Source organism: Eriocheir sinensis, chromosome 9 (genome assembly GCF_024679095.1).
Source record: "Eriocheir sinensis breed Jianghai 21 chromosome 9, ASM2467909v1, whole genome shotgun sequence".
Taxonomy (NCBI): domain Eukaryota; kingdom Metazoa; phylum Arthropoda; class Malacostraca; order Decapoda; family Varunidae; genus Eriocheir; species Eriocheir sinensis.
Genome location: NC_066517.1, coordinates 14482837 through 14507789, shown reverse-complemented (window position 1 = coordinate 14507789; position 24953 = coordinate 14482837). Strand labels below are relative to the sequence as shown.

General features: G+C 41.5%; 1 protein-coding gene across 9 annotated transcripts in view; it reads left to right on the top strand.

Annotated features, from left to right (window-relative positions):
* The window catches only part of LOC126995940 (hemicentin-2-like), a 462936-nt gene that overhangs the window by 405060 nt on the left and 32923 nt on the right, over nt 1-24953 (top strand). For all 9 annotated transcript variants that reach the window (XM_050855852.1, XM_050855854.1, XM_050855850.1 and 6 more), the window contains 3 exons: nt 14333-14433; nt 18474-18690; nt 23606-23755. In XM_050855852.1, the coding sequence (XP_050711809.1) occupies nt 14333-14433; nt 18474-18690; nt 23606-23755 (468 nt within the window). The remainder of the gene's footprint in view (nt 1-14332; nt 14434-18473; nt 18691-23605; nt 23756-24953) is intronic.

The following is a 24953-nucleotide window of genomic DNA, read 5'->3' as shown; positions in this document are numbered from 1 at the left end:
CTCTCTCTCTCTCTCTCTCTCTCTCTCTCTCTCTCTCTCTCTCTCTCCTTCGGCCAGTCATCAGAGTAACTTTTATAACAAATACAGAAAAGCTTGAGGAAAGAAGAGAGAGAGAGAGAGAGAGAGAGAGAAGGGGAGTGGAGGAAAAAGAGAAAGGAGTAATGGAATGCTAGAGAAGGAAAGAAATTTGAGTGACTGAAGGAGAAATTTAAGGAAGGATATCCTATTGTGTGTTCGAGAGAGAGAGAGAGAGAGTAAACAGACTGACAGGCAGATGCAATTACAATAACGAGTGAACAGACATACACATATACAGACAAACACATTCCCAGACAGACAGACAGAAAGACAGACGGACAGGACAGACAGGCAGACAAACAGACAGGTAAGGCAGGTGTGTCTGACGTAAGGTAAAAAGGAGTCAAGGAAACCAGACAAAGGTGGACATTTTAATGTCGCTGAAGTCTTAAAAAAGTAGACAGGGATGGAGAGGAAAATGGGAAGAAGACGAAGGAGGAAAAGAAGATGGAGGAGGAGGAGGAGGAGGAGGAGGATTACATGATGGAGAAGAAAAAGTACAGGAGGAGGAGGAGGGGGGAAGAGGAGGAGGAGGGGGCGGGGGTGGAAGTGGAGGTGAAGTAGAGAGAAGGGTTACGAGAAAGTGAAGAAAAAATAGTGGATGAGAGGAGGAGGAGGAGGAAAGGAAAGATGCAGATGTCGGAAGTGTAGAAGGAGGAAGAGGTGATGTATGAGGAGGAGGAAGAGGAGGAAGAGGAAGAAAAAGAAGAGGAAGAGGAGGAAGAGCAAACACAAGAAGAACGAGAACAAGAACAAGAAAGAGGAGGAGTAGGAAAAGAAGAGGAAGAAGAGCAAGAACAAGAAAAACAAGCACAAGAACGAGAATAAGTAAGAGGAGGAGGAGGAGGAGGAGGAGGAGGAGGAAACATGGAAACATGGACTAGCAGGCAGCAGAAAGCCTGTTGGCTCTTTACTAGGCTGCCTGGGTTCAGTGATTTAATCAATCCGTTTGCCATAGGAGTGGCTTGCAGGGAAGGATTAAAGCACTTGTGTACCTACTCTTGGGAACGTTCAGTTCCCAAGTGGCGATCAATGCGTTTCTTGAAGGAGTTGATGGTTTCTGCGCTACCCACTTCTGAAGGAAGGCTGTTCCAGTGGCGAACTACTCTATTTGAGAAATAACTCCTGCCGATGTCGGTATTGCATCGCTTTGCTTGAATTGTTTTTCCGTTGTTTCTTGTTCTCAGGTTAGTTTGTAGCGTGAAGAGTTTGGAGTGATCAACGTTGCTGAGCTTGTTCAGGTACTTAAAGACTTGTATCATGTCTCCTCGCAGGCGTCTCTTTTCCAACGTGAAGAGGTTGAGTCGCTCGAGTCGTTCTTCATAGGGTTTCGTCCTCAGTGATGGTATCATCTTCGTGGCGCGGCGCTGTACTCTATCAAGTAATTCAATGTCTTTCCTGTAATTAGGAGACCAGAATTGCACGGCGTATTTCAGGTGGGGCCTTACCAGCGAATTATACAAGGATAACATAACTCCCGGCGTCTTGTATTCGAAGTTCCTCGATATGAACCCAAGCATTGTATTGGCTTTCTTACAGGCGGACTTGCAGTGTTTTGTTTGTTTCAAGTCACTGCTGATGGTGACCCCGAGGTCTCTTTCCTCTTGCACAACATGTAGTGGTTCGCCACCCATGTGGTATATGTGGTTGCTGTTTCTGGATCCGATATGCATTACTTTACATTTGGCAGTGTTGAAGGACATCTGCCATTTTTCTGACCACCGAGTGATCTGGTCCAGGTCTCTCTGGATAATTTCGCAGTCTGCCGTCGTGAGGGCCTTCCCACCCACCTTTGTGTCGTCGGCAAATTTTGAAAGATTGGATTTTAATCCTAGTTCTAGGTCGTTGATATATATGATGAAAAGTATGGGTCCCAGCACTGACCCCTGTGGCACTCCACTTGTCACCGGGAGGAGAGAGGAGGAGGAGCAAAAACAAGAAGAACAAGAACAAGAACAAGAAAGAGGAGGAGTAGGAAAAGATGAGGAAGAAGAGCAAGAACAAGAAAAACAAGCACAAGAACGAGAATAAGTAAGAGGAGGAGGAGGAGGAGGAGGAGGAGGAGGAAGAAGAGCAAAAACAAGAAAGAGGAGGAGGTGGAGGAAAGGAAGAGGAAGAAGAGTAAGAACAAGAAAAAACAAAAACAAGAACGAGATCAAGTAGGAGGTGGAGGAGGAGGAGGAGGAGGAGGAGGAGGAGGAGGAGGAGGAGGATCAGAGAGAGGTGGACGTGGTAAGTAATTCTCCATCAACTAACGGAGGGAAAGTTGGAGATAACTGAAGGTCTTTCTTAGGTCGTGTCTCTTTGGAGGAAAGTTTCTCTCCCAAGAGCCTGGAGAGAGAACCCTTTGCGTGCGGTCTCTCTCTCTCTCTCTCTCTCTCTCTCTCTCTCTCTCTCTCTCTCTCTCTCTCTCTCTCTCTCTCTCTCTCTCTCTCTCTCTCTCTCTCTCTCTCTCTCTCTCTCTCTCTCTCTCTCTCTCTCTCTCTCTCTCTCTCTCTCTCTCTCTCTCTCTCTCTCTCTCTCTCTCTCTCTCTCTCTCATTTTTTTCAGAGAGAGAGAGAGAGAGAGAGAGAGAGAGAGAGGACGGCTTTTTCTTTGCATACGTTATTGCAGAAAGTTAGAATCTGTATGTATGTGTGGAAAGTGTATATTTGTGTGTGTGTGTGTGTGTGTGTGTGTGTGTGTAAGGGAATGTAATAATGCCTCGCTTTCTACGTCGTAATTTCTCCTCTTTTGACAAATTACGTTCTCGTGTTATTTCGTTCTCAAGTGTAGCGGATGTTGTTACCTCGAATTGCATTTACTTTAGCTATTAATATTGTTTTTGTTTCTTCACTTTGTACCGGAGCTGGGTTTTTTTTTTGTTATTGTTGTTAGCAAGGAACTTCATATCTCTCTTCTACATTTGTATTTTCCGTCTCACTTTGATGATAATAGTTCCATCACCCTTTTCCATTTTCTTGTTTCTTACCGTCGTTATTTCCCATTATTTTCCTTCACCTTCAATCTCCTCGAGGATTTAAAATGATTATGTTGTTTTTCCCTCAAGCTTTTAGTACTTCCTTTCCTGATTTCCTTTTTTTTTTTTCCTCTCAACAAGCTTCGTTTTCAATTCCATGTAAGTCTTTTGATATCTCTCTGAGGGTTGACTTTCTTCCCCAGAGTTATGGAGTATTTTTTAAGGCTGTTATTTTTTCTTTTCTTTTTTCTTGAGCGTTTTGTTTGAAGGATTATCTTTTTTTATTCCGTTCTTCTTTTATCCTCGTTTTTTGCTATTCGTTCTCTCAATTCCTGTCGTTTCACACTCTTTCTTCCCCCTCCCTTTCTTCCTTTTCACTTCTTTTATTCATAGTCATCTCTCTCTCTCTCTCTCTCTCTCTCTCTCTCTCTCTCTCTCTCTCTCTCTCTCTCTCTCTCTCTCTCTCTCTCTCTCTCTCTCTCTCTCTCTCTCTCTCTCTCTCTCTCTCTCTCTCTCTCTCTCTCTCTCTCTCTCTCTCTCTCTCTCTCTCTCTTTCCCTTTCTTTCTTTCTCCACATTTCTTCTTTTTCTTTTCCCTTTCCTTTCTTCTCTTCCTCCCTTCTTCCCCCTCTCTCTTTTTTCTTTCTTTCCTTCTCTTCCCCTCCTTCTCTCCCTCAAGTCTCCCCCTATCTCTCTCCCTTTTCACTTCATTTGGTCATTGTCATCCCTCTCTCTCCTCTCTTCCCTTCTTCCTCCTTTCTTCCCTCCTCTCTCCCCTCTCTCCTCTCCTTCTCCTTCTCTCTCTCCTCTCTCTCCCTCTGTCTCCCTTTACTCTCTATTCTCCCTCCTCCTCTCTCCTCCACATAGTTTTGTCTATAGTCTCGGAGGCCCCCTGTGCATCCTCCTTCTCCTCCTCCTCCTCCTCCTCCTCCTCCTCCTCCTCCTCCTCCTCCTCCTCATTCTGAACCCACAACACGCACTTATTTTCTCTATAGCCTCTTCATTCCTTTTTTGTTCTTTCTTCCAAGGAATGTTCCTCTTCCATACCTTCCTCTCCTTCCTTTCTCCCTCCCCCGCTCCCTTCTTCCTCCCTTCCTCTACCTCTCTCCTCCCTGTTTTTGCTTCCTCTCTCCCTTCCTCTGGCCTCATATCTAGTTTCTTTCTCCCTCTCCCGTGTGTCTCCTTCCTTCCTTCCTTCTTCCATCCCTCCTTCCTCTAGTTCCTTTCATCCTTCTATTTCTCTCAGCTTTTCTTTCTTTATTTTTTATTCCTATCCCTCGCTTCGTATTCCCTTCGTCTTTCTCTCCCCCTGTATCTACACGTCAATCTCCTTTTCCCTTTTACTGTTTTTTTTTCTCTCCTCCTTACCTTTTTTTTTTCTACCTCGCGCTTGTCCTCTTCTTTCATTTCTCTCTCTCTCATCCCTTCATTCCCCCGAACCCAAGCACTCCTGAACCAACATTCTCTCGTACCTTCCATCCTTCTCCTCTTCTTCATTACCTCTTTTTCATCACCTCTTTTTCTTCAGTCATTTCCGATGGACTCCCAGCTCAGATGTCCTCCTTTCCTGCTTCCTTCATTAAATTCTGTACCTCTTCTGTCTACGTTAACTCTTTTACTCAACCCATTCTTTCATCTTTTTCCCTTCCGTCACAACCCACTCACTGTCTCCTTATCCCTCTCTTCGTCTCTCTCTCTCTCTCTCTCTCTCTCTCTCTCTCTCTCTCTCTCTCTCTCTCTCTCTCTCTCTCTCTCTCTCTCGCTCTCTCTCTCTCTCTCTCTCTCACTCTTCTGGCGCCTAATGAGTGGGGATGAAGAGTGACCGTACCTCCCCCGGGACTGTCTCGAAGGTGGCGCTGTGTCTCAAAAACTGCCGCCGCCACATCCTACTCTCGGGACGGTCGTGGCGAGAATGGAGAAATAAATGGCTTGTTGGAGGAAGGAAGTGGCTGTTGGTGTTAGTGTTAGCGTGGTTGGGGGGAAGGAATAGTGGGGGGGGTGTTGTTGTTGTTTTAATTGTGTTGTTGTTTGTTTGGTGGAGGTGTTAGGGTGCGGTAGTGAGTGGGTGGTGGTTTGTGAATGGTTGTAGTTTGGTGGTGGTAATGGTGGTTGTGAGTTGTGGTTGATGTCTTTGGTTTGGTTGGTGGTTGTCGATGTTGTTGATCTGTTTGGTTGTGAGATGGGTGTGGTTGCTATTATGGTTGCTGTTGGGTAATTGTTGTTGTTGTTATAGCGGGTGGGCAGTAGTGGTTGTTGTTGTTGCTAACGTCTGTTCAACCGATGGGATCCTGTGACGCCTTGGCAGTGTTTGTCAGGTCTATTCTGATTGGTTCGATCCCTCTCTGGCTCTCATGAAGGTTGTATGTCAGTGTCACACATGTTCCCATGCTTCATTTTTTTAATCATTTGTCTTAGCTCATCCCTTATGCAAGATAGACAGTTTTGATTGGCACTGTGTCGAAGGCAAAATGTTAATAATTTGTTAACGAACAGTCTAAGTAAACCTCCTGCCACATTTAACATCAACAGACTAATTAGCCTAAGTTTTTCCACCAAGGTTTTCACCAGATTGTCACCAACTTCCCAATGCCTGCAAGAATAAGTGTGTTTGTTACAAGCGAAATGTTACGAAGGCAGTGACTCGATTAACTCTACGGACACAGCCCGTCACGTTTACATTACTCAACGGCTCTAACACGCCGTAACCAATGCTCATGCACTTAGTTTTGCTTCTGAGTCCCCCACCAACTTTGATTTATAAGTTAAATTGGTTTATTTCAGCACTGATTTAAAAGATTCTTACAAATTTCGATGATATGTAAAAGATATATACCTTTTCAGAGCTGGTCTTTCAGTCTATACTTGTCACACTTTTTTTTACTTTTTTTTCTTTCATTTTTTACTGAATCTTGTCAAACATGTGTGAATGTTTAAAACCACTTCTGAGTTAACTCTGGCAACCTGTAGATATCCATCGTGAATAAGTGTTGAGCTAAGGCAAGTAATGAGGGAACATGTAGTAATAGAGCAGGTGTGACTGACAAACAACCTTTTCAGTGCGAGAGAGGAATCCAGGCAATCAGGAAAGGCGTGACAAAAAACAACCAGGCGACGGAGGAACATTTCATTTGAACAGACTGTAATTGGTGGTTGTGAGCGGGTGGTGGTTGTGTGGTTGGTCGGTATTTATCTTTGTTATTTCTTATTTCGTTCAATGTCCTTGTCTCGACTATGTTCTCGTATATGTATATTTAATTTCAATGCATTTCTCTTATTTTCCTTTCCCTGCTTTTCTTTTATCATTATTATTACCATCCTCACCACCACCATCATTATTATTACTACTCTCATCATCACCACCTTCATCTTCTTAGCCATCATCACCATCTTCATCTGCTTAACCATCATCATCACCACCTTCATCTTCTTAACCATCATCACCACCACCTTCATCTTCTTAACCATCATCATCACCACCTTCATCTTCTTACCTAACCATCATCATCGCTGCCGCTTATTCAACTATTACACCGGAGAATGGTGCTTGGGGTAAGGGCGCCTAAGGGTTAAGGAGGCGTGTTATCGCTCCCTCCATGTGGCTTAGCAGCGTTTTTCCCCGCGCGTTCCTGTTATGCTTTTGACTCACATTCGCTTTGCCTTTCCTTTTTCTCCTCGTTATTTCTGATTCTCGCTTCATGCATTATTTTGTACGACTCTCCATTATTATTCCCTGTTCTGCATTCCTCTTTCATTTTTTCCTTCCTTTATTAGCCTCGTTTTTAGCTTCATTCCTTCTTTCTTTCATTCTTTCTTTCTCTCACTCACTCTGTCTCTTTCTCTCTTTTTTTATTTGTTTTCCATTTTGCTTTCTTTTCCTACTTTTCCTCTTATCTTCTTTCTTTCTCTCTCTTTCTTTGATGTACTGTTATTGTTCTCGTTCCATCATTCTCCTCCCTTTTCGTCTCATAAACGCATCATGTTTTGCTTCCTCATGTTATTCTCTCTCTTTCTGACTTGTTTTCTTCCTCTATCTTGCTTTCTTCCTTCCTTTCCTTTATCAGCTTTTCTTTTTATTATTCTCTTTCTCTTATTCTCTTTGTTTGTCTCGTTTTCATTAATCCATCATGTTTTGCTTCGTCATAATACTCTCTCTTTCTTTCTGACTTGGTTTCTTCCTCTATTATGCTTCCTTCTTTCCTTTCCTTTATTAGCTTTTCTTTTTATTATTATCTTTCTCTTATTCTCTTTGTTTGTCTCGTTTTCTTTAATTTATCATGTTTTGCTTCGTCATAATACTCTCTCTTTCTTTCTGGCTTGTTTTCTTCCTCTATTATGGTTCCTTCCTTTATTTCCTTTCCTTTATTAGTTTCGGCTATTTTTTTGGTTATTGTTCCATTATTCTCTTGTTTTTGGCCTCATCTAATTTATCTTGTTTTGCTTCGTTATTTTAAATTCTCTTTCCAGCTTGTTGTCTTCCCTTATTACGCTTCCTTCCTTCACTTCCTTTCCTTAATTAGCTTCGTTTTTCTTTGCTATTCTCTTTTCATCACTTTCGTCCTTTTGGTCTTAATACATGGTGCTCTCCTTCGTCACATTAATCTCTCTCGTTCTAGCTTGTATTTCTTCCTCTATTACGCTTACTTTAGCTTCCCTTGACTCCTTCCATTCTTCCCTTTCTTTTGCTTCATTATCTTCAGTTATTATCTCTTTAGCTTGTATTTTTTTTTCATGACTAAAGACTTGGTGCTGTGCTTTCGTCTTTCCTCTGTGACGTTCTTTCTTTCACAATTCCTCTATTTTTTCTTTTACTTTTAATCCTTTTTATTGCTCCGTATTCTGATTTCTCTCATTAGTTTTCTTCTTTCAGTATTATTCTTTTTTTTATGTTTTCGTCTTTCTTCCTTTCATCATTCTCTTTGGCCTTGTTCCTTTATCCATTATTCAACCTCTTTTTTATTCGTTTTTCTCGTAATTTTTCTATATTCTTTATTTTCTTGGTTTTTTCATTATTGCCTCCTCGTCATTCATCTCTCCTTCATTATTTCGTCTGGTTTGTATTTTCACCTCACATTTGTTCCCTTTTTTATGCCCTTGAACTGACTCCTTTGCTGTAAAACAAAATCAACCTCTTTTTTTTAATCGTTTTTCCCGTGATTTTTCTATATTCTTTATTTTCTTGTTTTCTTTCATTATTGCCTCTTCATCATTCATCTCTCCTTCATTATTTCAACTGGTTTGTATTTTCACCTCTTTGCTATTTATTTTTCCATCGTTCCCTTTATTTTGCTTTCACACCAGTCATTATTCTTTCCGTTTAATTAATTTCACTATGGCTCATGCTTTGAAGTTCTTTCTTTCTTTCATTATTCTCTTTGCCTCGCTTTCATCTTTCCGTTACGCTCCTGATCCATCACCTCCCCATGTCGCCGTTCTTGCTTTTTTCCTTTGCGTTTGTCTTCCTCGCGTCGCTTCATCATATTTATTGTTTCTCCTGTTGCGTCTCATATTTTCCTCTCTTGTATTCTCGTCTCATATTAATTTATACTTTTCTCTGCGTTGGGGGGCGCGAGGCAGCACGTTAATCCTTCTCACAAAGCAAATTCCAAGAAGGAAATTATTACGCCGATAAATTCCGCACAAACATGAAACAAAGGAAATGAGGAGAGAGAGAGAGAGAAAGAGAGAGAGATAGAGAAAGCGAGTTCTAGTTTTCAAAGGGAATCTGAACTCATCCTTATGAAGTCTCACTAAAGAAAAAGGAGAAATTAAAACCCCTTTCCCGATGTCTTTTGAAGTGCGAAAAATGTGGAATCCAAACCCGTTTACACACCTCATTTATTTGGGAAGAGTATTCAATCTTTTATTTATATATTTTAACACGAATATTCACGAGCATCATATCTCTTAATAACCTCCACTCCTACTCGCAAAGGAACTGAAACTCCCTTTATAATCCTTCCGCGAATTCAAAAGGGATTCCAGACCCCTTAATAAACCACTCCAACTTGGGTTTCAATCGCGTGTTCAAAACCTGTTTGTTAGGCAGACTTGGCGCGCCCCGGGGCAGACGAGGAGGAGGAGGAGGAGGAGAAGGAGAAGGAGGAGGAGGAGAAGTGAGTGAATAAGCAGAGGAGGAGGAAACGAAGGAAAATGAAGAAAAAAAAGAGGATGAAAATTTGGGGGTGCAGAAAGACGAAAAAGAGAGTTTGGAAAATAATGTGGAGAAGGAGGGGGAGGAGAAGGAGAAGGAGAAGAAGAAGAAGAGGGAGGGAGAAAGAGCAGAGGAGGAGGAAGAAGCGAATATGGAAAAGGATGTGGAGGAGGAGGAGGAGGAGGAGGAGAAAATGAGATGGCGAATGGAAAGAAAAAAGGTAGAAAGGCAGGGTAGGGAGGGAGGGAGGGAGGAGTGCCAACCTGCCCCTCTCCCTCTCCCCCACTTACCTCCCCCTTCCCCCCTTCCCCCCTTTCTCAGGTAAACTCCCATCACACCGGAGTCACGTTCGAGCCCTCCAGGTGCAATTATTAGTCAGCTCCGCCCAGACACAGGTGACTAGGGGGGGTGGGGGAGAGGGAGGGGGGAGGGAGATCCAGGGTCTTGTTAATTGGTTCACGGCCTCGCTTTTCCTCCCTCTCACAGTCTTTATCTTTTTTTTCTCTATCTCTCTGTTTGTTTATTTTTTATCTCTCTCTCTCTATTGATTGTGGAGGTCATTAGTGTGTCCTATTGTTGTATTGTTAATTGTGTTTTACTGCCCACCTCTGCGTTTCTCTCCTTCTCTCTCTCCCTCTCTCATTCTTTTTTTTGCTTCATTCTTTTTCTTTCTTTCATAATCTCTCTCTCTCTCTCTCTCTCTCTCTCTCTCTCTCTCTCTCTCTCTCTCTCTCTCTCTCTCTCTCTCTCTCTCTCTCTCTCTCTCTCTCTCTCTCTCTCTCTCTCTCTCTCTCTCTCTCTCTCTCTCTCACCCACGCTCTCCCTCTCCCTCCCTCTCCCTCTCTCACTCATTCTCACACTCGCTCCCTCCCTACCTGCTCTTCATAATCGCCGGTGCGTGACACTCGTGTATTACAGCCCAGCAGGTGATGTATTGTTATTAGTTACGGGTTGAATTTTGTGCGTGGGACTGCTAGTGATCTGCTCAGGGGGACGGAGATATTGTTCTGGCAGGTATTATTTTTACTACTACTACTACTACTACTACTACTACTACTACTACTACTACTACTGCTATTGCTACTGGTGCTGCTATTTACTGCCACTCTACTGGTACTCTCTCGTCCGTAGTTTAGTTTTTTTTCTTTAGTCATCCCTTCGCGCAACTTTCTCCCCCAAATTTCATCAACCCCATTTTCTTTCCCTCCTTTTCCTTCCTCTCCTGGGTCACGCGGTAAGGAAATGGCGCCTAATTTATCAGGGGAGTCTTCGTTAAAGGAGTTATTACGTTCACTTTCCTCTGTCTCTCCTTTTCTCTCTCTCTCTCATTCGTCTTCCATCGTTTATTCTTCCTCCTCCTTCTCCTTCTCTTCTATATTCCTTTCCTTTCTTTTTTTCCATTCTCTGTCTCCTTGTCTGTCTCGCTCTCGGTCCTTTCTTCTCCTTCCTCCATTCTTTTTTTCCCTCTTCCTATGCATCTTTATCATTGTCCTCCTCCTCTTTCTTCCCTTCACCTCCTCCATTTCCCTTTCCTCTCATTATTTCATCCTCTCCCTCCCTCTCATTTGTCAGTCTTTTCCTATTGTTCCTTTTTCTCCTCCCTCTCCTCCTCCTCCTCCTCCTTTAAGACCCCAAATGGTGGAATAACGAAATTAAAAATAACCTCTCTATTAAAAACGCGTATACAGTAGATACATATCAACCCAGAGTGAGGCTGACAAACTAGAGTTTGACAGAGTTCGCCGCGAAACAAAGATATTAATAATACAAAGCAAGAAAAATCTTGAAGAATGTATAGGGGAAACAAGTAAATCTAATCCTAAAGAATTTTTTAGCAATTTCAAGATAAGTGGTAAAAGATTATCTTCGCACAAAACCAAACACTTCTTCAATCTAGTCGTTAATGTTTGGAACTCTCTATCCTGTGATGTCGTTGATAGTACAACAGTTACGTCCTTCAAAAATAGATTAGACTAGTATTTTGAATCCAACCAGCAACTAAGATATTACTCATTGTCGTAATAACGTTAAGTTCTTTCGAATACTGGTGTCCTTGTCCGCTTTTATCACCCGGTTATTGGTAGCAGTAATGGTAGTTCTTTCTTCTTTCCTACATAATTTCAATGCAGTTTTTCCATGCTGCATGGTTCTTTTTCCTTTCCTGCCAGCTTTGGCTGGAGGGATGGGGGGGTGGGGAGGAGCATTCGCCTTTGCTGTCCTTCATCTTGCCCCCTTTGATTAGATAGTTAGTGTAACTTGTCACAAACAGCCTCGTAGGGACCATCAGGCCTGCTGTTGTTTGTTCTTACTTTGTGTTTCTTTGTGTTCCTCCTCCTCCTTCTCCTCCTCCTTTTCCTCCTCCTCCAAATTTATCTTCCTTTACAGTTTCCTTCATCCTTTTTTCGAGTCCCTTCTGCTATGTAAATCTCCCAATTCCTCCCTTCTTTCACTCTCTCCCTCCCTCCTTCCCTCCGTGTCCTCCTCCCTCCGTCTCTCCCTCCCTCCACCTCTCCGTTTCCCCTCCCTCACACCCCCTCAATCTTTACATAATCTCCTCGTCTTCCTCCCCCTCCCTTCTTCCTGTCCTCCTCCTCCTCCTCCTCCTCCTCCTCCTCCACCACCACCACCTTTTCCGCCTCTTATTTCTTTTCTTCGCGCAGTTTATTTGTTTATTATTTTCACAGCTCTCATGTTTTCCTCACTCGTTCTTCCTCCTCCTCCTCCCCCTCCTCCTCTTCCCTCTCCTGCTCCTCTTCCTTCCCTTGCTCCTCTTCCTTCTCCCCGTTCTCCTCCTCCTCCTCTTCCTCTGCTTTACTTGTATTTCTTTCGCTTCCAAACTCAAAATCGTTTCTTCAATACTTCCTTCTCCTTTTTCTCCTCCTCTTCCTCTTCCACCTCCTTCTCCTCTTCGTCGTCCTCCTTCTACTCCTTCACCTCCCTGTCTTTTCTTTCCCTTCATCTTTTTTTTTCTAGTCCTTTGGTGAGTCTATTGTTATCATTAACCTTTTGGATGTATTACTTTCTTCCTCTTCCTCTCCCTTCTCTCCTCCTCCTCCTCCTCCTCCTTCTCCTCCTCCTTCAGCTCTCTTTCTCCTCTTCCTCCTCCTTCTCCTCCTCCTCTTCTCACGCTTCCCCACTTTGTATCTTTTCCTCTCGAACCTCCTTTTGTTTGTCTTTTGTTTTTCTCTCCAATAGACTTAACCCATCCTCTCCCTCCTTCTTTTCCTCCCTCCCTCCATACATCCCTCCCGCCCCCCCTCCCCCTCTCCCTCCCTCACTAGCTCACTTCCTTCCCGTATCCCTCTCTTCTTCCCTTCTTCTCTCCCACCTTTCCTCCTTCCTCTTTTCACTTTACTCCTTTCCCCGTTTCTCTCCATTTCTCTCTTTCTCCTTCCTGGTTCTCTTACACCACCTTCTCTTCCCCTCCACCATTCTTTTCTCCCTTACTTTCCTCTCTCCATCCCTCCCTGCTTCCCTCCTTTTCTCACTCTCCCTTACTACTTCACTCCCTCTCTCCCTCTCCCTCCCTCCCTCCCTCCCCTTAACCTTTGCTTCTACTACCAACACTTATTTTTTTCTACCAATAATCTCTCTCTCTCTCTCTCTCTCTCTCTCTCTCTCTCTCTCTCTCTCTCTCTCTCTCTCTCTCTCTCTCTCTCTCTCTCTCTCTCTCTCTCTCTCTCTCTCTCTCTCTCTCTCTCTCTCTCTCTCTCTCTCTCTCTCTCTCTCTCTCTCTCTCTCTCTCTCTCTCTCTCATTTTTTCTTCCTATCTACATTCCCAACTCAAAATTTACCCTTCTTTCTATTTTATTTATTTTTTCTCAATTATTTATCCCAGCCTTTCTCTCTCTCTTTTTGATCTTTTCCTTCCACTCTTCCTCTCTCCACTTTCTCTCCCTCTCCTTGTTTTTTCCTTCCTCTTCTCCAGTTTTCTTGCCCGCTTGCATTCCCAATTTTCATTTGTATTCCTTCTCTATTCTTCCATTCTCCCTTCTTTCCGCTCTTCCTCCCTCCTTGCTTCCTCCCTTTACTGATATTCCGTCTTATCTTCTTCCCATCCAGTTTTTTTTTCCTTCCTCCTTCCTTAATTTCTTCCTTGATAACTTCCTTCTCTTTTCCTTCCCTCTCCTTGTTCTCTTTTTCCACCTTTCTTATCTTATCTCCTTCTCTCCCTTCCACCTTTCCTCCTTCCCTTCCTTTCTTCCTTCCTTCTTTCCCTCTTCTCTCCCTTCCTTCCTCCCTCCATCATTTCTCACGTGCAGCCTCAACCTTTTCAGCTTCCTTCTTAGCATAGGTGTGTTAAGTCAGCGGAAACAGCGAGGCGACACCGCTGCCCTAGTCAAGGTGGTCAAGATAGAAAGATAGATAGATAGACAGACAGATAGATAGATAGAAAGGTAGCGATAGAGGTATATAGATAGAGATAAAAAGAAAAGAAATGAGATACTGATATAGAGTAAAAAAGTTAACGACATAGCAGAGAAAAACAAGTAGAGAGATAGACAAACAGAACGAGACAAAGAAATCGAAAGAAATATAGGAAAAAAAACGAAAAAATAGAGCAAGAATAAAAGAATGAAACGAGCAAACAAAGACAGGTAAACAGACAGACACACACAAGCAGACAAAGAGATCGAAAAAAAAAACACTGGAAGGAAAAAAACTGAGCGAGAGAAAAAATAGAGAGAATGAATCAGTCAAACAAAGAAATACAGATCAGACAGACAGACACAACGAGACAGATAAAGATTAAGAGACAGCGACCAAGAACGAAACAGGTAAGCAAAAGGTGTTGAGGTAAGAGGTAATTAAGGGACATTAAGGTAAAAAAAATGTGAGGGAAGGGTTAAAATTTGCAAGGTTTCAAAGAGGAGAAAATACGAAGGAAAAATATAAAGGAAAAAGAAAAGAAAAAGATTAAAGGTGGTGAAGTAGAGAACGTTCAAGAGAAATTGCATGTTATTTGAGAGAGAGAGAGAGAGAGAGAATATTCACCCATTATTATCATTATTATTATCATCATTATCATCATCATTATCATCATCATTCCATCTGTGTTAATGATTGTGTTTCTCTCCTCCTCAAACACACACACACACACACACACACACACACACACACACACACACACACACAAACAAACAGTGATCCGTCCTGCCCTCTCGGCGCCGCGGTACAACCTGACCATCGTGGCGGGACGCAAGGCTCACCTCACCTGCATCGTGGAGAACCTCAGCGAATACAAGGTGAGCGGGCAGGTGAAGGCGGGGCCGGCGGGCGAGGGTTGTGGCTGTAGTGGTAGTGGTGGTGGTTATATTTCCTCGTGGTGGTGGTGGTGGTGGTGATATTCGTAGATTCGCCTGTTTCATTATTTAGTTTCCTCGTCTCCTTCCCAATTCCATCCGTTTTGCGTTCTTCCTTTCCTTTGTATGTTGGTTCTGATGTGTTAAAAGGTCCATGTAGTGTAAGAAACAGTGTAGGTAGAAGTGCTGGTGGTGATGATGATAAATGTGACAGTAATAGAAGTAGAAGTAATTGTGTGATAGACGTAGTAGTAGCAGTAGTAACAGTAGTTGTAGTAGTAGTAGTAGTAGTAGTAGTAGTAGTGATAATAATAATAGTAACAACGATAATAATAATGATAACCACAATAAGAGTAATGATTATAATTATGGTTGCAGCGTTGATGAAAGAGGCGTGGCATCAGTAATGTGTATGTGTGTAATTACAACTGCATTTATGATTACCAGAGGCTCATATAAATAATAGCGCGGACATTATGCTAAAACACAACGAAATGAAACGCGCGCCATAACGATGCAGGTCCACAGAGAAATAACACATCGATGGTAGAAATCACTGTTATTATAATGAGTAGCGGGACAGTGATGGCGGTGGTGGTGGCGGTGGTGGTGGGTGGTGGTGGTAGGTGGTGGTGGTGGTGGGTGGTGGTAGTGGCGATAGTGGTGGTGGTGGTGGTGGTAGGTGGTGGTGGCGGTAGTGGTGGTGGTGGGTGGTGATGGTAGGTGGTGGTGGTGGTAGGTGGTGGTGGGTGGAGTTCTCTAATGGGTTTCTGTATGATGATGAAAAGCCAGTAATTATGTGGGCTATGCTTTTCCACATTTCCTAAAGGGCGTGCTGTGAGGGACGCGTCGAGGTCATTTGTTGGGTCCAGAAATAATTTGTGTGAATGACTTTTTTCGATGATCTCATATTTATGCTTTAGTCACACATTGAACCGGCGTGAATGTGGTCAGTGTGTCGCTAGGAAGGTGGATAGATGTATGTTTTTTTTTGTCTTTTTCTTCATATCAAGTTGTTTTCTTTTATGTTTTGTTTGTGTTTCCCTCCTCTTTCTTTTTTCTTTTTCTTTTTCCGATTTCCAACTTCCTCCCGGTCTTTTGTCTCTTCTTCCTCGCTTTATTTTCTCTCTTCCTTCCTCCCTCTGCCCTTCTCCCCTCTCTTATATATACCTTTCACTCTGTATCTCTCACGTGCCTTCCTACTCTCTCTCTCTCTCTCTCTCTCTCTCTCTCTCTCTCTCTCTCTCTCTCTCTCTCTCTCTCTCTCTCTCTCTCTCTCTCTCTCTCTCTCTCTCTCTCTCTCTCTCTCTCTCTCTCTCTCTCTCTCTCTCTCTCTCTCTCTCTCTCTCCATTTTTCCTCCTACGTCTCATTCACTTCTCTCCCTTCTTTTTACCTCTCCCGTCCTTCACTGTCTCCTCCTCCTCCTCCTCCTCCTCCTCCTCCTCCTCCTCCTCCTCCTCCTCCTTTTTCTCCTTCTGCACCTTCTGCGTCCCTTCTTGCTCCTTTAGACTCTTCCATTCCCATACTCGCTCGTCTTCTCTCCCTCCCTCCCTCCCTCCCTCTCTCCTATGACCTTTCTCCTTTCTTCGACTTTTCCTTACAAGTCTTCCATCCTCCTGCTCTTTACTCCTTTCGCTTTCAAGTTCCTGCATATTATTATTTCCTTGCTTCTTCTTCCTCTCTCTCTTGGTCTCTCATTCCCTGTTCGTTCATTTTCTTTTTTCGTGTCCTCCTTAGCTTCTTCCTTCCTTGCCCTTGACTATGTGTATCTTCTTCCTGGTTCTCTTTCTTTCTCTTCATGTTGTGTCTACCTTTTCTTTCTTATTTATCTCTATTCTTCTTTTTAATTACCTTCTATTTTCTCTATCCTTTGTTGTTGTCACATTTTTTCATTAATTTTTCCTTTTCTTATGCACTTGTTAAACACTATTAGGTATTACGTATTCATATTTTCCTTATTACCATTTCATTTTCCTCTTATGCCATGTCTCTACACTCATTGTCTGGCGTCTCCCGTTAATGATCTTCCTGTTTTCCTTCCTCCCTTTCTGGCTTTTTTTCCCTTTCTTATGCACTTGTCAAACATTTTTTTTATTTTCCTCTTCCTGTTTCGCCCTCTCTCCTATTACGTATTCATATTTTCCTTATTATCATTTCATTTTCCTCTTATGCCATGTCTGTCTACATTCATTGTCTGGCGTCTCCCGTTAACGATCTTCCTGTTTTCCTTCCTCCCTTCCTTGCTCGCGTTGATCCACCTTCATTTCTCCTCGTATTGCCATGAAGCTCTGGCACCACCACCGCCACCACGCCTCTTCCATCTTCCTTACTCCATCTTCCTTACTCTATCTTCCTGTTTTATCCACTCGGTCCTTCCTCCCTCCTTCCTGTTACTGCGAGCCTCTTCCTACGTCCTTGTCCGTCTTCCCTCTTTCACGCTCTGTCTCCCACAAGCAAGTTAAGTGCTAGGGTTGGGCGGGCGTGTCTTTGTTCCATTATCTTTGTGTGGGAGAAAATATTAATACGTTTTGGGTGTCCTTGTGTGGGTGTTGGTTATGTGTCCGTGTGTGTGATGGTGATGTGTCTGTTTTGTGTAATGTTCTCTCTTGTTTTGTTGGTTTATTTACGTTTGAGTGGTAGTGTGTGCAAGCTGTTATATGGTTCAGGTGTTTCGTGCAAGGTTGATTAGACGGGTTACGTTTTGTTGTTATTGTTACTCATTTGTTTTTAGTAAAGTTCCCCCTTCGTTGCAATTAGAGTCAAAGTGTTAAAAGTTAGAGTTGGAGTGATTGTAATGCGGTTTGTTTGTCATCGTTTTTCCTTTTTGTCTTCTGCACCTCCTCACTTTTATTTATTCTTTTCCGCGTATTTGTTTCTTCCTGGTTGGAGTGTTTGAGTAATGTTCTGCGTGTTAACTCTTCCACTGTATTGAAGGAAGAGGAGGAGGTGCCACAAGAAGAAAGGCAGAAGTAGAGGGAGGAGGAACTAGGGAAAGAGAAGGGATGAGGAGAAAGGGTGCAACAAGAAGAAAGGCAGAAATAGAGGGAGGAGGAACTAGGGAAGGAGAAGGAATAAGGAGAAAGAAGTGGAAAAAAATAATAATAAGGAATACAGGGAGGAGAAGAAGGCATAAGAAGAGAAGGAATAAGAAGAAGGAAGTGGAAAAAACAATAATGATAAGGAATACAAGGAGGAGAAGGCATAAGAAGAGAAGGAATAAGAAGGAAGTGGAAAAAACAGTAATGATAAGGAATACAAGGAGGAGAAGGCATAAGAGGAGAAGGAGAAACAAGAAACGAAGATGTGGAGTATATTCCGTTGCCTTTCTTCGCATCCTCCCTTCCCGGTCGCCTCAGTTATGTTTCTTTATTAATCTTTTCCTTCTTGATTGTATCCTGAGATCATATTCATCCTTATGTCATCCCTACGTTCATGTCGTTTCTCTGTTGTCACCTTAGGAAGACAGTCTGTTCACCCTTCTATTATCCTTTACATCACGTCTTTCTCGGTATAGCAAGGTTAAAAGACCAAGATATAGTATTTCTCATGTATTTTTCTCGCCACACGGCACTTCTTTCATGCTGCTCTCTTCCTCTTTATGCCTCCCTTCCCCCTCGTCTTTCCTCTTACGTTTACATGTTAAGAAGCCAAGCATGCTCCTCCTTACGCCAACCTTCTCTTGTGTCTGTCTTATTTTCATTCGCTCTCCTTTTACCCACTTTAACTTTACTCTCTTCCTCCTCGTACTTTCTTTTCTTCTTATGTTACATTAAAAATCTACTCTGCTCCTCCTTATGGCACTTTTCCTTCATGCCTTTCCTCTTATGTCACGTTAAAAACCCACTCTCTTCCTCCTTATGGTACTCTTTCCTCATGCCTTTCCTCTTATGTCACGTTAAAAAGCCACTCTCTCCTTATACAAACCTTTCCTCGTGTCTTTCCACTCTTGCCACTTACATAAGCCGTTCTGTTTCTCCGCTAGGTGGCGTGGACTCACTACGGCAAGAACGGGCGGGCGGTGCTGACGGTGGACAACTCCGTCATCACCAAGAACCACCGCATCGCCCTACTGCAGGAGCGGGATGGCGCATCGTGGTCGCTGCTGATCAACAACGTCACCACCACCGACCAGGGCAAGTACATGTGCCAGGTGAACTCCAAGCCGCCCGAGAGACTCATCTTTCACATCGCGGTCGAGGGTGAGTGTGTCTCCTTCCTACCTGGGTGTTTGGCGTGGCGTCACTCGTGTGTTTGATGCTGTTGTGCGTGTGTGTTTTGCTAGTTTGTTTGTGTTCACTGGTATTTTACTTTGTGGATGTTGTCTTAGTTTCCTGATGTTTGTTTGTTTTTTTTGCTTTTTTCTTGTGTGCGGCTTATGTTACTCACTTGATTACTGTGTGTGTGTGTGTGTGTGTGTGTGTGTGTGTGTCTGTGCGTGCGTGCGTGCGTGCGTTCTACTTGGCTTTCTAGTGAGTATGGATGGATTATTGGTTTTTATTTTTTTATTTTTTTTTATTTGGTTTGCTAATAGTTTCTTGATAGCTTTTCGGTTTCATTTTTTGTGTTTCTTTAGTGTATAGTTATTCTAGTGTGGATTGTTTCCGTAAGTCATTTTTTGTGTGTGTTTTAAGTGCATGTTTTTTTTGTGTAAGGATTGTATTATATTTTTTTTGTCTGGTAGCGATTGGTGTTTGGCTCCTTGTCGCTTGTGTTCAGTCTTCTGTTTTTCTGTCTTTTCTTTGTCTTGCTACTTTATTGGTTTGTTTGTCTGTTTGAGCGATGTTTTAGAAAGTTTATTCGGTGGGTGAGTGGGTACAACTTGGTCTCTCTCTCTCTCTCTCTCTCTCTCTCTCTCTCTCTCTCTCTCTCTCTCTCTCTCTCTCTCTCTCTCTCTCTCTCTCTCTCTCTCTCTCTCTCTCTCTCTCTCTCTCTCTCTCTCTCTCTCTCTCTCTCTCTCTCTCTCTCTCTCTCTCTCTCTCTCTCTCGTCTTTGATTATGTTCTCGAGCTGTTTTTTTTCTTCGCTTTCTCTTTTTTTCCAATTCTTTGATCTCCATTTCCATTATTTCGTTTTTTCTTCTCTCTCTCTCTCTCTCTCTCTCTCTCTCTCTCTCTCTCTCTCTCTCTCTCTCTCTCTCTCTCTCTCTCTCTCTCTCTCTCTCTCTCTCTCTCTCTCTCTCTCTCTCTCTCTCTCTCTCTCTCTCTCTCTCTCTCTCTCTCTCTCTCTCTCTCTCTCTCGATAAGATTGTGTCCCTTTGCATTTTCTTTTTCTTTTTTTTTTCTTGTCCTCCTCCTTTCCATGTTCGTGTATTGCTGCGTCTGTCTGTCTGTCTGTCTGTCTGTCTGTCTGTCTGTCTGTTTGTCTGGACGTCTGTGCGTTTCTCGTTTTTCTTTTTTGTATGCACGATGTTTTTTCGGTTTGACAATTTCTTCCTCTTGTCATCATTCTGTTTGTTTATGTTTGTGTTTTAGCTTTTTTTTCTTCTTCTGTCCGTCTTTCTGGTGAGTATTTCCTTCAGTATTTTCTGGTTATTTTCCCTCAATTTTTATATATTTTTTTGTCTCACCGTCTTTCTCTGTTTTGTATTCCCTTCTTTTCGTCTGTCTGCTTGTATGTCTGTCAATGTAAGTTTTGTTTATATGTTTTTGTGTCTGTATGTTTGTCTGTTTCCCTGTCTGTCTCTATTCCTGTCTATTATTTGTTATGTCACTCTGTCTGTTTCTCTGTATGTCTGTGTATTCTCGTCTCCGTCTCTCTGCTTGTTCGTTTGTGTCCGTCTATTTAAGTTTGTTTTATATGTGTGTGTTTATGTTTGTCCGTTTGCTTGTCTGTCTCTTTTCGTGTCTGTCTGTCCGTCCGTCTGCGTGCCTTCCCTTCATCGTCTCCATGAGTCACACTTCTTTTCCAAATCCTTCTTTATCGTTTTCTTCAGAAGCATCATTGAGTGTATAATTTCCTCATTCCTCACCGCTAACAGCAAACTGCACAAAACTCCTCCTTTTCCCCCTTCTCTCTCTCTCCTTTTCTCGTCCCTCTATTTCTTCCTTTCCTGTTTTTATTCCTTCTCTTATTCCCTATCCTCCCTGCATTCCTTCTTATCATTATTTTTTTTTCCATTACTCTTACTTCTCTTTCTTCTTATTCTTTCTATTTCCCTTTTTCCTCCTCCTTTCTGCCTGTCTTCCAGCTACTCCTTCTCCTCTTCCCTTTCCGTTCTCTTCTATTCCTTTTCCTCCTACTTTTCTTTCGCTTCTTATTCCTTGTCTTTTCCCTTCTATTTCTTCCTCTCATTATTCATTTTTTCCACATCCACCTTATTTTTCCTTCTCCTCTCCTCTTTAACTTCTCTTCCTCTCTCTGTGCCTTCTATTCCCCTCAACTCTCCTTCCACTTCACTTCTCTCTTCTTTATTTCCTTTTTCCATATCTCGTTTCCCTAACTCCCATATTATCTGCTTATTCTTTTTTTCTTCTAAACAAACATATTCGCCTTATTTTGCGTCTTTCTCTTTGTGTTTCATCATCCACCTCCTCCTCCTCGTCCTCCTTCTCCTCCTCCTCTTCCTCTCTTTCTTATTCTTTATCTCTCTATCCATTCCTTTCTCTCATTAGTCCTCTTCTACCTCCTCCTTCCCCTATTGTCATATCTTTTTCTCTTTCTTCCTTTATTCCTTCCATTCCCTTTTGCTCTCCTTCTTTACTTCTTCTTTTCCTTTTCCACTACGTCGTTTCCTTAACTCCCACATTCTATGCTCTCATTAGTCCTCTTCTACCTCCTCCTTCCCCTATTGTTATATCTTTTTCTCTTTCTTTCTTTATTCCTTCCCTTCCTTTTAGCCTTCCTTCTTTACCTCTTCTTTTCATTTTCCACAGCGTCGTATTGTTATCTCCCACATTATCCGCTTACTCTTTTTTTCCTTCTAAACAAACATTCATCTTATTTTCCGTCTTGCTCTGTGTTATGCATCAAAACTTTTTCTTCATCCCTGCACCCTCGCGTCTTGAAGCTCATTAATATGCGAATAGAAAAGACATTAGCGCTCACTTCTTTTATGTATTATGTAAAAAAAAGACCACCTTTGACCCTTGCACCTTTTAACACCACAGAAAGATAATAATGATAATAATAGTAATAATACAAAGCAGCTTAAAAAGAAGAGAGGAGGAGAAGTTGGGGGAGGAGGAAGAAGCATAATGAGAGAGGAAGGAATAGAGGGAAACGGAAAGGGAATATGAGGGGAGGAGGAGAAGGAGTAACTGGAAGAAAAGCAGAAACAGAGGAAGGAGGAAAAGGGAAATAAAAGGAATAAGAGGAAAGAGAAGTGAGAGGATGTGGAAAAAAAGATTAAAGAGAAGTAGGAATACAGGAAAGATAGGGAATTTTCATATGTATACGGGAGAAAAAAATAACCCAACCTTATCATCTGCGTAGAAAAAAAAAACTTTCAGGTATTTAACGTATCGAAAAAGCGTAATATCAACGGGAAAAAATATTAATCCTTCACCCTTTGACGTATATAATTCAGAAAAAAAACATCCAGGTATTTAACGTATAGGAAAAGTGTAATATCAACGGGAAAAAAATATTAATCCTTCACCCCTTTGACATATATGGGTAATTCCGAAAAAAACCCCATTCAGGTATTTAACGTATAGAAAAAGATTAATATCAACGGAAAAAAAAATACTAATCCTCCACCCCTTTGACGTATATAATTCAGAAAAAAAACATTCAGGTATAACGTATCGAAAAAGCGAAATATCAACGGAAAAAATGTATTAATCTTTCATCCCTTTGACGTATATAATTCCGCCATAAATGATATACTGTAAAGAAAAAATGAACCGATACCACGAACGTTTAATCTTTTGTGAGTTCGTTTTTCTCTGTTAACTCCTGACCTTTTTTTGACATTTTTACACTCCTCCCCGTTGGCAGTTCCCCTCAGTATGACCTTTGTTTTTATTGTTTTTTTTATTATTTCTCTCTCTTTTTCTAACTTACCCTTTATATCTTATTTCTACCTTTTTCTTACTATTCTTACTTTTTCTAGCTTTGTCTTACGTATCTGTCCTGTCTAGTTTTTTTTTTTTTTTCGCTTTTGTTTATTTTTTCTTGCTTTTTCTAACATTGTTTTTCTTTTTTGTCTTATTTTTTTTTCCTTTTTTCTTACCTCTCTTTTTTACTTTTTCTAACTTTTTTCATCTTTTCTATCTTATTTTTCACTTTTTTGTTACTTTTTACTCTTTCTTATTTATTTTTTTACATTTTTCTTACTTTTTTACTTTTTCTAGCTTTTTCTAACATCTTTTCTATCTTATTTTTTACCTTTTCTTACTTTTTTTTTTACTTTTTCTAGCTTCTCTAACATTTTTTTTATCTTTTCTATCTTATTTGTACATTTTCTCACTTCTTTTACTTCTCTAGCTTTTTCTAACTTCATCTTTTCTATCTTATTTTTCCTTTTTTTTACCTCTTTTATTAATTTTTCTAGCTTTTTCTTACCTTATTTTTTTATCCTTTTCCACTTCTACCTTTTTATTTTGCCTCTTTGCTTCTTTTTACCTTATTTTACTCTTTTCTTCCCTTTTTCACTCTTCTTTTGGCAGTGTCCTCACGTATGACCTTTTTTCTTCCCTTTTTTCTATTTTGTAATTTTATTTTTACCATTGTTACCTTTTACCTTTTTTTGCCTTTTCTTTTACTTTTTTCCTCCGTTTACTTCTTTTCGCCCTTTTCCACTCGTCCTTCAGCATTGGCCCCGTACATAACCTTTTCTTTTTTATCACCATTTTTTGAGCTTTATTCAACTTAACTTTGCTACCCCTCCTGAGAGTGCTCTACGTATGATACTCTTATTGTGCCTTTTTTACCATTCTCTACCTTTTTCCATTTTTCCTCCTGCAAGTTCCCTCACGTATGACTCTTTCCTGCCCTTTTTTCCCTTTTCTTTGACGTTTTTTCTACCTTTTTTCTCTTTTTATTATCATATTTTCCCCCTTTTCCAGTCCTTCCAACAGTGCCCCGGGTGTATCATTTAATTTTTATCTCTGTTCTACCTTATTCTACCATCTTATTACTATTTTCTTCACCTTCTTCCCTCCTCCTCCGGCAGTGCCTCCGCGGATCATCACGCCGCCGAATGACATGACCATTTCGGAGGGCGAGAACGTGACGCTAAGGTGCGAGGCTCAGGGGGACCCCACACCTGTGCTTACCTGGCGGCGGGAGGACGGCCACCCCTTCACCGTCAACAACACGCAAGGTAAGAGGGATCAAGGTGGGACGCTTGAGTGATGATGTGAAGGGATAGAAAGGAGAGTAATGTTGTGAATGAGTAATAGTAAAGAGGAAAGATGCGAATGAGTGGAAATAAAAGTTGAGGTGTGAAATAATAAACTAAGAAGATGCAAATGTGTGAATGAGTAGAATAAATAGTTGAAATGTGAATTAGTAAAAACAAGAAAGAGTAAAAATGTGAAACGAGGAGTAATGTTGTGAGTAAAAGACTGCGAATTTGAATGGAGTTCATGAGTAAAAACAAGAATGATTAAAGGTATGAGTGAGTAAAAATATTAATGAGTAAAAGTGTGAAGGAGTAAAACTAAGAATGAGTAGAAATATGTATGAATAACAACAAAAATTATTAAAAGTGTAGATGAATAACAAAAATGAGTGAAAATGTGAATGAGTAGAAACAGGAATGAATTAACGAGTGAATAAGTAAAAACAGGAATGAATAAACGAGTGAATAAGTAAAAACAGGAATGAATAGACGAGTGAATGAGCAAAAACAGGAATGAATAGACGAGTGAATGAGCAAAAACAGGAATGAATAGACGAGTAAATAAGTAAAAACAGGAATAAATATACGAGTGAATGATCAAAAACAGGAATGAATAAACGAGTAAATAAGTAAAAAAAAAAGGAATGAACAAATACATGATACTAAATATATGAGTGCCTAAAAATGAATATAAAGTAAGAATTTATGAGAAAAGAAATCGTGTGTTTGTTGACAATTTGTAGGGCGGAAGAACGGGTTTAGATCTGACTTTGAACTTCACTTAAAAGGTAAATAGTGAGTTTTGAGTCGCTTAATAGATGCAGATTGGGTTACTTAGATGAACAGGGGAATCAATGGGGATTTAAAGGGGAGGGGAGAGAAGGGAAGAGGTGAAAGTAATAATGGGAAGCTGTTAGAGAAGACATTGGTTGCATAATAGAGATGAGATTTGTGCAGGAAGTAATTGTGAGGGGATGAGGATAAATTGGGAAGCTTAACTAATAGGTGAAATTCAGGTTAGTGGAGTTTTAAGGTTAAATAGAAATATGGAGAGGAGAGAGAGAAGCTTTTAGGGGAATTGAGGAAGGGGGAAAGGGGAGAGGAGCAGTGGGCCAAAGAGTTATGGGAGGGAAGAGCCTGGTTGGGGAGGGGAAAGGAAGGGGAAAGGGACAAGGGA